General features: G+C 42.0%; 2 protein-coding genes across 2 annotated transcripts; one reads left to right on the forward strand and one right to left on the reverse strand.

Moving 5' to 3' along the window:
* Positions 1-1,464: 1,464 nt before the first annotated feature.
* On the reverse strand, positions 1,465-8,027 carry chtopa (chromatin target of PRMT1a). The gene is made up of 6 exons (XM_084379471.1): positions 7,780-8,027; positions 6,043-6,132; positions 4,751-4,901; positions 3,539-3,713; positions 2,605-2,751; positions 1,465-2,437 (listed from the first exon to the last, which is right to left on the reverse strand). Exons 2-6 carry the CDS (start codon positions 6,105-6,107, stop codon positions 2,232-2,234), a joined length of 744 nt encoding a protein of 247 aa, XP_084235597.1. The 5' UTR covers positions 6,108-6,132; positions 7,780-8,027; the 3' UTR covers positions 1,465-2,231.
* An 83-nt stretch (positions 8,028-8,110) lies between these two features.
* snapin (SNAP associated protein) lies at positions 8,111-11,938 on the forward strand. The gene is made up of 4 exons (XM_084379472.1): positions 8,111-8,236; positions 8,633-8,679; positions 8,835-8,953; positions 10,316-11,938. The coding sequence occupies exons 1-4, from the start codon at positions 8,121-8,123 to the stop codon at positions 10,421-10,423; spliced, it is 390 nt and encodes a 129-aa protein (XP_084235598.1). The 5' UTR covers positions 8,111-8,120; the 3' UTR covers positions 10,424-11,938.
* Positions 11,939-13,146: the final 1,208 nt, after the last annotated feature.

The following is a 13,146-nucleotide window of genomic DNA, read 5'->3' on the forward strand; positions in this document are numbered from 1 at the left end:
TTCAATAACTGTATATGTCCTTCAATCACTTTTTGGCAGGTGAAAACTGTTATTTTATAGGCTTTTAACCCTCCCGAATCATGTCTTTCATAGTATTGTCTCCAAAGAGTAGGCATAAACAAGAATATTAGATGTACAAGACACATCCCAACATGGGAAGCAAATGTAGAGCCCAGATCAGATAAAAGATAATGCAGAGTCACGAGGATAATTGCAAAAGTGATCATTTCTTTATTGAAAATCCACACCTATAAATCACATTCATTACAGTCTAATTCATAAGACAGGGCTAAACAAAGGCATCATACATACCAAGCACATAGGGACATGTCTATCACGTAATTGTCAGGCCTGATTTCGCTACAAACTCCACTTCTTTTGGCCACAGTTGTGATAATTACGTAACAACAAACGTTAAACTTTCTAAGACACATACCTTTGCTATAATTGCGGACGTACAGTTGTGTGTATCTGCATATTATGACCGTTTCATCCAGAGAAAACCAGACGTTTAAACGCTACCGCTCAACGGGCTGCTGTGCGCGCTCCCGCGGCCGGAAATCAGATTCTGGCAGACGATCACTTTTTGGCACGACACCTGTCGTTAATTACAATGATACTGCTGTCATTAGTAACCCAAACCCACGCCTCCAGGTGATTTAGGGAACAGCGCCTCACTGGGTTCTTGTACACACTGGTCTCTGAAACCTACATTTACAGAATTACTTGAAGAGTTCAGTCGCAGTGAAACACACAGAACCAACTGAGACAAAGAGGAGCCAACCTCATTCTGCACTTGAGGCAAGCCTGATCATCCCTGTCAGTCTGAAGCTGTGACTCACTGACATGTGGCTCAGAGCAGGGGGAGATGGTTACTGTTACTTTTACTGTAACGTAAAACAGATTCCCAGTCTGTGGCCAGGGTCCCCCAGGAAACACGATTTTGACATTGAAGCAAATAAATCATTTATGGTACAAAACACTGTGCTTTTTCCACACTTTAAGGCCACTGAAATGATTGAAATAAAGGAAAAAACAATCCCTCTTCACCTGTGGACATTTGCAACTGAGTCATAAACATTGTTTTGCTCTATCACCTTTTTCTTTAAGGAGTTAACAGGTTGGGAAACACATTGACCTAATCCAGTTTCACCCTAAACTGAAGCCATCGTCCATCCACGTGGCCAATTTAATTATTCACTTGATACATACAGAAAGTGCCCTGCTTTGACTCAGGTGCAGCATGAAACCTGCAAAGTAACTAGTGTATGCATATTCAATATTTGCCTCCAAAAATATAGTTGAGTGGAAGTATAAAGTAGCAGAAAATGGAACAACTAACGTAAAGTACCGGTACCTGAAAATTGTACTTTAGTACAATGCTTGAATAATTGTACTTCATTACATTCCATCACTGGCTTTCTCAAGGGCATTTCAATTCTTACCATGAGACAATAAACGAAATGACCATTTGCATTTTAATTAAAACGTATTTTACTCACTTTTGGTAATGTCGTACAAATGCTCTCAAGTACAAGTTAAGATTGGTAGCACTCCACGTCATAGTGCTGACAGGTGGAAGATACAGAGGAACAAAAAACTTCAATGTACTACATCTTTTAAATACAAAACAAAGACAAATGGATACTTGGCTTAAAAACTGTTTCCTTACATTCTTTTAACAAATAATTTAGGAAGGTTTTGCATTGCAAATGTTTCAACGGTAAGTCAATAAAAGAATCCCAAAAGGTCTGAGCACACCAACACTAAAATCTAATCTAAAACAAAAGTTTAAAAAAAAGATGGAATTCAAACTTGACTTCAACAGAAGGTTAACACAACATCTCCATCACTGACCACTTTTAAGCCATTACAGATACCTGTGTGTAAGTGTTGTTCAGGTCATATATAAAAAAATTGATAATAAAACAAAACATAGAAGTCTACTGACAGCAGGGTTCATCAATATTAAAAAGGCCCCTTCGCTCAGTTCTTCCAGAACTAAAAAGGGTTTTGCAGGAGGAGCTGGATGCAGAATTGAGTAGTGGTCAAAGCACTTTCAGGTGACAGCTTGATCTCCTGCTGTTCCTGGACTGTCACCACTCATCTAAATTATTAACAATTTCTCAGCACATCTATCTGGTGTACAATACACTACACTGTATGTGTGAGTTCAGCTGTACAGTTGTGCAGTGACTCTATATGTGCTTTTGCTTCAGAGTTCTTCAGTATCACTCCATGCTGTCTGGGTCTGCCTGGGCCATGTAAGCATCCAGTTCAGCATCCAGATGACCTTTGGTCTTTGACATGTAGGCGTCCAGCTGGTTGTCCAGTTGTTCACGGGTCACAGCTGGTCGGCCAACACCTCGGCCCCGACCACCTCTCCCCCGACCACCTCGGCCGGCAAATCCACCACGACCACGCAGTCCACCACGGCCTGTCCATGAAAACACAGCAATGGTGATTGGATAGCACTGGTCTAGAGTCAACTCCACGGGTTTGAGTTAGTCAGTTCTGTCCATTTAGGATAATTCAGTTCAAGTTACAAGTACAATCATTCTTTTTTTTACAAAAAAATACAGAAAGTAAAAAACAGCCCCGGACCTCTGGTCATCCCCCCTCGTCCTGCTCCTCGGGCCATTGCACCTCCTCTGCCAGCCGCTACTCCGCGGAAGCGGCCTCCTCTACGCATTGCCAGGCGGCCTGCAGAGCCACGTCCTCGCATTGGGACACCTGTAGACACTCGCTTCCCTGTGCAACACAAAGTAACATAATCGGTCAATGCAAACCCAGGACAAACAGTGAACAGGATGAAAAATCTACAGCCACAAGCCCTGCCCCAGCTTCAGGCTCATAGTTTGACTCCGAGCCATATTCACAGGTGAGCTACTTCTCATGTCTCCATCGTGTGCCTCCTCATGCCCTCTGTTGTCCTGCTGGAGACGCAGAAATCAGTCGCAGTGGGCCATATCAAAAGGATGTCTCAATTCCAAAAACGCTCCTCAGGGCAAGGAGGCTTTCTGGAGGAGCAGCGAGCGAGGATACACAGGTGTGTCCTTTGCCTAAGTCTGTTCAGCACCTGTGAGACACAGCTGGAATATACAAACCATGGTGGGAGCAGGGCTCCTCATGTGTTCCTTTTGTATTCACAAGTTGCATTACTTATTTAGGATGATCAAGCTTTCTGCTCTACACTGTTCTAACAGCATTCCTTAATGTTATTTGATATTATTAATGTCCCGTTATGCCACGCTGTAAACTAAATTAAAAGTAAATATTTAAGTTGTCATGAACATTGTTCTGCACATCTGACTGATCAGAAATTATGGCGAAACAATGGACAGATGATGCAGCCGTGCCACAGGTCATATTTAAATGACATTGCTTTAAATTACGCCTTCCAAGCAAGGATGTCTGATTTTGTGAAACGCTTGTTGCCTCTACTTCTTTCTCCTGCGTTGGGGCCTAAGACGTGAGGAAAGGAGTCGAAGATATACACACAGAAATGAGGAGACCGTGTAAGGTTATGGACACAAACCTCTCAGGGACAAAGCTCCTCTCATTGCACCCCCTCTGGCTCGTCCTCTGAGTCCTCCCCTGGTCATTCCCCGCATTCCTCCCCTTCCTCCAGCCGGTCCTCCGCGCATTAGAGCCCCGACGGGCCGGCCCAGCCTGGCCTGGATGTTACTCTTCCCCAGGCGCTGCTTCAGGCTCTGGCACAAGTTATTCATGGATGCAATTATGACAAAATGAAATCAGAAAAACAATTTGGGCAAGTCTGAGTTGAAGTCATCCCACAGTTGGTGGTTGCATGTGCTCAGTGATGGCCTACAGGTGCGTTCAGATGACAGCAGCCCTGCGTTCAAACACTTAGTCCTCTTTTATTTTAAACAACACAGTGGTGGTGTCAACTCAAGGGCCCAGCAAAGAAGTTGCTCCAGGTTCAATTTTGCTGCAACACAATGCGATGTCATCTGGCAAACTGATACATGCATACATACGCATCTCAAATTATATTTTTACATTAGAACATCATGGAAAAGTTATTTTTTTTCATAATTTAAATCAAAATGTGTCTAGAGTCATTACACAAAGTGAATTATTTCACCCTTTTTTTGTTTAAATTTGGATGATTACAGCTTACAGCTCATGAAAAAAAACAAAAAACACAGCATCTCAAAATATTAGAATATAACATAAGACCTCTCTCCTTTTTGCTCTGGACCAATCTCGAATTTACTTTTAGAAAAATATCTGGGTCTTAAACTGCTAGATGTTAAATATGTTCACCACCAGCTTTCAGTGCAGGGTAGGTAACAAACAGGGTTTATATGAGCTTTTGTGCTGAAACGGCTCCCTGCGAAATTACTCTGTCATTTCGCTGTGAAGATCAAAAATGTGGATCCATGCTGGTTGTAGTACTTCACAGTAAGACTTCTCATATTGCCTGGTGTGTAAGCCTCTCACTGGTTTCAGGTTAATAAAATATATTCATTTAGGAGACTTACTATAGAGACCAATTTGATCTCAAGTATCAATTAGAAAATAGGATTACGTAATAATAGTGAGCCAAATCCCCATCCCCAATTTTAGCATTAAAGAAAAAACTTGGCTCAGACAAACTAGTATAAAGTCCATGTTATAAACACTCGTCTTGCAAAACCTCTACACACATACAGAACTGGTGCAGGTCAGTCTACAGTTTACAGCGTGGTCCACTCACAGGCCACTCGACTGATCTTTGCCTCACCTGTTTATGATTCAGAGCAGCTTGCACTGAGGGCCGGTTCTCCATCTGCTGGGCCAGCCGGCGATTCCGGGCACTGGCCAAATGCTGCTGTTGCATGGTGGCTCGAATGCTTACCGCAGTGGGCTGCTTGTTCTTCAGCATGTTAGTGAAGCTTTAGAGGTGGGAGGGAAAAAGAGGGAGGAAGTAAAAGAAGGGGACAGGGGATATACAGAGGAGGAGGAGGAAGAGGAGGAGGAGGAAGCAGGGTTCCACATCAAGTCATTTCTCATATTATGGATGCGGCCACACAGACTGTGGTGGCTCTTTTGTCATGTAAGACTCATGTTCCACTTGTTGGCACTCATTTTCTCTCTCAATCATATGACAATTATAGTTGAATTCAGCGTGTGTTCAAACAAGCACAAGAAGAAAGGCAAACTAAGAAAGAAAAGAAACTCAGATTGCAAAGACAGACTGAATGACAGAAGCAGAGAGAAGGTGCCAGAAGAAGAGCACAATTTGCCACTTACAGGCCTCCAGCTGACTGGGTGGGGTGTCATCCTGCTGCAGCAGCAGCAGAGGCCCTGGACATGAGGAGTGCTTGGCCTACCCAGCCACTTACAGCATGGACCGTGACTTGTGGTTAAACCACCGAGTGACTCGGAGCAGGGAAGGAGAGGTGGGAGGGGGAAGAAGAGCCCTTTGTCACGTCCAAGCTCGGACTGGGTATCTGGTCTTTAATAGACTTGGAGCGGAGAGGAGAGAGACAATGACAGGACAGAAGGATAAAAGGAGCATGTGCTTCACTTCCATTGGTTTGAGAGAGAACAACTGAGAGGCGGAGAGGATAAAGAGGTGCCTCATCTCCCTGGTTTAGCTTCCGCCTTCCTCTCCCCTTTAAAAAGGCGTATACTGGATGTATACTGTACTGTGTACGTAACAGGGAGCCAGAGTGCCATGGCATTTGTAAGACAGTGGTCTGGTCCAGCATAGGCTAACCAAGGCTTACCAAGTTTGACCACTACCCTCTCCCCTTGTCTACATGTGTGCACTGCTCACACAAGTCATCTGGTCCAGGTGAGCCCCCTCTGCTCCGTGTTATAACCACATTCAACTCTGCTGGTGCATCAATATTTTTTGACAGGACCAACGATGTTGAGTGAGCAGAGCACACACTGGGGACGGTCAGAACAGTATCCATGTCAGGTCCGGTCCCCAACAGTAGCCTTCCGTAGGGAGCACTAGAACCTTCAAAGCCAAGGCTGGCCCTTGCATCTGGTGTCTAACTGCTGACAGGGTGCGTGGCGCCTCACCGCTCATTTAGGGACACTTTTGTGGTGCTTTTCAGGACAACTTTTTGCGAGGAGGCTGCGCTCATTTTGAAAGACTTCGGGTGCAGGCTCCTGGAGATAGAGGGGCAAGAAAATAAAACAAGGTCAACGTGTTGTCATAACAGAATTAAGGAAAATTTAGACAGCAATCACATATGTTATCAGATTTGACATTTGGCTCGGCATTACGTGTTAACAGATATTTTTATTGTAGGTTTAATGTATATTTTCAACTTAAACTAATGATCTATGGTTAGGTTCTGATTGTTCCATTTTCAGTGCGGGATTCTAGTCAGAAAAACATCTAGATATCCATCACTTGCTACCGTTTTTAGTTGCAAGTAACAATTTAGAAAACATTTGGGCAGCAGACTTAAAGCCCTTGATAAGCTTTGAAGTAAGTAGGCTACAGATTTGTTGCTGTGTCACATACATATACAAATCAGCACTGAAAACGGTTTTGCCTTCTCAGACAGCAAAAGCAGACGAAAATAAGTACATACTACAGGATTTTAACACCAATTTTCTTGTCTCTGGCATTTTTTGGAGATCACAAGACAAAAAAGACTCAGATCAGAGGCATGTTGGTGCTTGCCCCCATTTGCGACAATAGTCATCACCACAATCTGTATCTTTTAAACTATCTGACGCCTGCTGGAGATTTCCAGCTCATAAGTTGATGTGCTAGTTTGCAGTCCATCTCTGAAATATAACTCATTATTTATTACTTGTAACGAACGACAGCTCAGAAAAGATCAAACTGACATTTTCAGCAGCAACTATCTGTGTGAGTCAGTTCTTAGAGCTCTTTTCCGTTTCCAACTTCTTCATGGAAATGGATTTGCTGCTTCTCGTCCGCATTTATGATTGTTAAGGAGGACTCTTTGGGTTTCAGACTGTTGGTTGGACCACTTCTGTTAAGACAATACCATTTTGGCCCTGACAAATTGGGATGAGCATTTTCCACAATTTCTTGACATTGTGGGACAGGATGCTGCATTAGAGCAAAAGTAGCACATTTTAAAATTAATAATCTCACAGAAAAAACACTGATATCAATGTTCTGAAAAATGAGAAATCTCAGCCCTATAACCAGCCTGGGTTGATAATCGGTCTCCCCCTATTACATATAACATTCTTTCTTGACCCAGGTCCTCAAACTATTTTCTGATGCCTTAAAAAACTATGTTTAATTATCTAAATAACGGCAAAATGCGATGACTAGTTGACCAATAGCTAGAAATAAATATTAGGAGATCTTTTGGCCAGTTAAGGCCAGCCATAACGACTTTAATCCCCTTTGGAGTGCTCGTGTACACCTCCAAACAAGAATTATTTACAGGCCAAAATGGGAATTTGTCAGGTGAGATGTTCAGCAGCTGCCGGCCCATATATCATCAGTGCCTCCATTTCAACCATCTTCCTCCACTCTCAGTTCATTTGGAAAGTGCTCTGTGGTTACAGTGAATGGCACATGGCTGAGCCCGCTGGGAGTACAGATTCATTTAATTCAGTAGCTAACGCCAGCTTGATATCAAGTATACAGGGTAGTTACTCTTCACAAATAACTACGGAACAAGTTAGCTGAGCGGACCTGGACTTCAAACAGGCCTTACATCAGCGACCCGGTCTCTCAACTCTCAAAGTAATTGTTTATGTTTAATTATTTAATAAGCTTCAGAAATATATAATCATCTTTTTCAGATTTTTTCTACTTACAGTGAATGTTGCGTCGGCCAGCTAGAGTTAGCTTTTGAAGCTAGCTAGAGCCACCTCGGTGTGTCCGTGTGGGTTGTCCTTGTGTTCGTCTGCTGGAATATAGCCTATTGTTTGCTAGCTTCCTAATTAAGCGCTGCAAGAGAAATGAGCCAAGTTTAGTAAGAGTTGCGTCGTTTTCAGAATAATTCTAATATGCCAGAGACAGGGCTTGGCGACGCGTCTCCCTAAAATGGTGCTGCTAGCTAAACTGACTATCCTCGGGAAGAAAATGGAGAAGTTCTTATGACTTGAACGTCCCTCTGGCGTCACTTCCGGTCCGGCTGTGTTGATGGTTTACTAAAATGGCTGCAGCAGCTTTAGTGGAGACTTCCTCGGGTAAAGATGCTATTGCCGAAGGCTTGGTCGACCTCCTGAAACCAGCAATCCAACAGCTTGACCTGCATGTCCACTCGGTCAGGTAATGTGGTTCTCTTTTGAATCTTAACTTGATGTTATTCGATGTCACAGCGCTGCTGTCTTCTGTGCTAGCTACCTCCAGCAGTCCACAGTCTCGTGACTGTGCACAGTAGGTCGACACTTGAAGTGTTACTGTTCTACATGTGAGAGGCTCCCACACAGGTTTCATTTACCTAAAGCTCCTACATCGTTTCAAGTACTGATACGTCTCTTATTCCATGATGTTCCAGCTGCTGTGAATGATGTGTGCGTTGTGTGAACCTGAAAGACTGCCACAGTCATTCTTATGAGTGATAAATGATCGATAAACACAGAACCTGTTTTGCACTTGAACTGATATGTTGTTCTGTATTCTTTGTGCCATCTGTCCTTTATGTGATTATTTTATTCTTTGCAGAGAAAGCCAGGTGGAATTAAGAGAACATATCGACAATCTGGCCACAGGTAATCTGCTATTTCATGCCTGAGTCATGTGTTTTGTTATTTTCTATTAAATTGCCTATATCCTTTCTCTCCTAATAAATGAATTATGAAATTACATTGTGCTGCTAACTGTTGATTTGATCTTTGCGTGTCTTGTAATGCCCTGTTCTTTACAGAGTTATGCAGGATAAATGAGCATCAGAAGGTGGCTCTAGATCTGGACCCTTATGTAAAGAAGCTGCTGAATGCAAGACGGAGAGTAGTTCTAGTAAACAACATCCTGCAGAATGCTCAGGTCAGTGTCAGTGCCTTTGGTGTGCGACTTCTTCTCAAAATAATTAAAGCTGCATTAATCAATATTTGGGGTAGACTGATTATGGGCCTGACTGATTTTCTGTCAGATTGCAGATAAAATAAACCAGTTTAAAAATGTTCTTCTTTGGCTCTGATGCAACATCCACTCACACAGTGTTCTGCCCACAACACAACTGGTTGCTAACATGTCACAATTCACAACACTTAATAATCTAAATCTAAATCTGACTGAAGTTATCAAATAAATGTAGTGGAGAGGAAGTATAAAGTCGCAGAAAATGGAAATACTCCAGTAAAGTACCTAAAAATTGTTCTTAAAATGTAACTCTTGCCAAAATGCAACCTAGGCTTTTTTTGTGATTGTACCCGAGTCAAACCTTCGTGTAAAAGCATAATTACGACGAAAAAGCCACTTTTAAGATTTACCTAATTTTAGTTTTTGGGTCAAAATCATTTTCAATTGCGTGCTACGGGCAACTTTATGGTAAGATCATATCGCTATTTTTATAAACTCAGAAGACTCGACACAACATGAAACTTTGCCCCTAGTATCACCAGGGTCTCTACACATGAACACGAGCATTGAGAACATTGTTTGTGTACGCAGAGTTTACTAAAAAGAAGGTTTTTGAACAACTCACGTTAGCAGTCGCTTGTTCCGCTCGCCACCAGTCGCTAACTCCCTCTCTGAATTGTGGTGTTTCATTTTCTGGAGGCATTCCTTCATCAGAAGTCATACGACTTAGATATGTTGGGTTTAAGTTTCTCCATGTATCTCCAATTGACTTTAATACAGCTGTTCCTTGGTTTTCAGCAGTATGATGTTCACCAGCTAACTGGTGAACATAGTGGAGCATTTAGCAGCTAAAGAGCCGGATAATCTTTTTTCTGGAGTTGGCAGAGACTAAAACCAGAGCCAAAAGATAGTGAATATTGGACTTTAACAGGTGGACAAACACAACACATCTCTAAAAGTGGCTGAAAAAACAGTTAGTGCAGCTGATTTGCAGTACTGGGCTATGTTTAGTAAATGGAAAAGGTTACTGGTGCTGTTGCTAATACTGCCACCACTAAGTCCACCTTTACTACTGTTCACTGGTACTAATCTAACCTCTACTACTACCACTGACATGACTACCACAAATAATGTATTAGTATTATTATATTACTAATATATTTCCAGTACTACCACTACCAACCCTAATACCACTATCCTGCTATATCTACTAGTGCCCCCACCATAATTACCAACTGGTCAAGTTTAAAAACAGAAAAACACACACAAGCTATCAAATAGTTAAATAACACAAGCAACAAGTTAACCTAAATATTCTGCCCCCAGGAACGTCTCAGGCGACTCAACCACAATGTGGCCAAGGAGACGGCACGAAGGAAGACCATGCTGGAGGCTTCAGGAGTGTTCACCTCCCGCTCCCCCAGTAAACCCTGAGCTGCCTCCTCCTCCTGCTCTGCACAGCAAACACCGTGAACTGTCCTGACCAGGAGAGATGCAGCAATACAGGAAACTGTAACACGAGGAGGACGAGTCTTCCTTTGACTTTTAGTTAGCTGTTTGTCTAATGACGTGCTGATGTCTTGCACTGCTTTGTCAGATGGTGTTTCATAATAAAAATTCACGTCACTATCTGCTCAGCATTAGCTGGCTACACATTTTCTAATCCTATATACAACAAAATCAGCTTTACGCTATCACCAGATCACACAACAAGTCTCCGAAAGGTAGTTTGAGTGAAGTGGAGTGAGTGTTCCTGAATTCTGAGGGGCATTTGTTCAGTAATTTCTACAGTAATTCTACAAATAGGATAAATAATTCTACACATGAGCAAAGTTAAAAAACGTCTTTAACGCTAATGTGACTCAGCATGCAGGACAGATGCCAACACTGAGTAATCTTGTGGACCAAAATAAGACATCCCTGTTTTACCGATGGATGCATTGTTTAATGTACTGTCTTTAAAATGTCCGCCGGCCTTCATGCCTTCTTCTACTCTCTGTTTTTGTGAAATAGTTTCTCACAAATCTAAGCAGAATAGCTTTCTATAAAGTCAAAATTGAAGGGGCTGCTATTCTGTCACTTAGCATCTGACAAGCATAACTGGGGTTTAGAACGGTCCAGCTAAACAGAACCTGTGGATGTTTGAAACACAGCTGCAGGCTAAGCAGCTCAACAACAACTTTAACATCATATAGCACCCTCAGCCTGAATGTATTAAGAGAGCTATAATGCATCCATGAGCACCCTGGGAGTGTTTCTAATGGCCAACCAGCATGCACTGGGGTGATGGAATTATTGTTTTTATTAGCTGTGTATCTATCTGCAATGCTGCCCCTGTAGTTGATGTTTCCACGCTGTCGTTTGTTAGACAATACAATGAAAGAGATGACACTACAAGTGATACTGCAGAAGGTTCAAGTTAAACCAGGTTTAAACTGGCTCTGCACCAGGTTTAAGTGACTTCTACAGGAGTTACATTGATTTATACAGGACACAGCAGCTGGTTCAGACTAAACCACAAGTGCAGTTTAAACGTCATCTTCTGAGGACACAGCAACAGAGTTTAAGTGATCATGTGACTTTGATCCAGCCAACACAGGTTTAAACCTGTCTTAAACTTTAAACCTCAGCTTAGCTAGTGACAGAGCAACAGCCCCAAAGAGTTTCTTTGGTTCTTATTAGTAGTTAATTAATAATTTAATTAATAATTAAATTAATAGTTAATTAAAAAGTGCAGACATGTTGAACTCACACTGGATCTGAGCTTTATTTATGGCTGCGTTCTCTGTACAGCTCTGCCGACACAAATCAACACAGTATGATGAGGAGAATGAGACTTGCTGTGTGGAATGATCAGTGATTATAACACCATGATAATGCTTGCATTTCTCACATATTGTATAATATTCCTTGCTTCTTTATGAGTGTTTATAAAATATTCATTTATGTTATGTTCTCGTCTTCTTGAGCTTGTGCTTAAGTTGTTCCTGCAATTACTCACTTGTGTAAATACTGATGAAATTAAAGCAAAAACTGTCATTTTTTTATTGCAACCCACAACATCTAGGTGTTGGACAGAATGTAAAGCATGCTGATGATTTACTTTATTTTAGCACCTTAGAAGCAGTGAGGTCCAGAGACTGGTGCTAAAGGAATGGAATGCTGAATGCATTCAGCCGTTTTCATGCCAATTCTTTACATTTCAGTTCTTTGGGGCTCATTTCAGGGAAAATGCAGACAGGACATTCTTTTAGTTTAGTCAGTTAAGTATAAAAGCAGTTGATTTTTGGGCGTTTACTAAAAAGAACTCATTCCTTTAAATACCTAGTCATTATTCATTTATTTTTTAGTAAAGTAAATCCTTCCTAAATGTTGAATTGTATGTTTGCCTGTGGCAGGTCACACATTTTCCATGTGCAGGTTGGCTGCTGTGACTTACCAAAAAACCTCTGGCTACCCCAGTTTAGCAGTTATTTGGAATGAATTTGATGTGCACACATGGAACACCATTTTTGTTTTACCTATAGGCCTAAGTATTAACAAATAACAGTAATTTCCTCATCAAATTGGAGAAATCATTAGAAAATTATTAGGAAATAATGACAAAAAATAAGGCCTCTCTGGGGACCATGACCTCACATTTCAGGGAAACCAATTACTGTGTGTGCGCGCACGCACTCAACCTGGTATGGACTCCACAAGTTTGTGCAAACATTGATGACTCATGTTATCCCAGCATATATTTATCCTTTTTCAATTACTGGCGTATCAGTATGTGTAATTTTCCTGGAGCTCCCTTCAGCATCTTGAAAGTGTAATTCACATCAGTGTCACTATAGATGACAGAAGTTGTGCATAACGCTTTGTCTGTCACAGATGTGTGAGTGAGGCTTTATCTTTAGTCTTTAACCCTGATTCAGGCTCACAGCCCACACAACAATCACTAATAGTTTACTTAAGCACGTTAACTCTGACCATAGAAGAGGCCAGTGTTGCTTAAACAACAGTTGCAGTTCGTGTGTGTGTGTGTGTGTGTATGTGTGTGTTGGGGGGTGGGGGGGGCGCTAATCTCAGCGGCGCCACCTTAAAAAAACAGTCTCGCGGACCTGTCAATCTAGACGAACCAGACAGACCCTGGCTCGCGGCCCTGCTGTGAG

This window comes from Pagrus pagrus (genome assembly GCF_965226575.1).
Source record: "Pagrus pagrus genome assembly, chromosome: 17".
Taxonomy (NCBI): Eukaryota; Metazoa; Chordata; class Actinopteri; order Spariformes; family Sparidae; genus Pagrus; species Pagrus pagrus.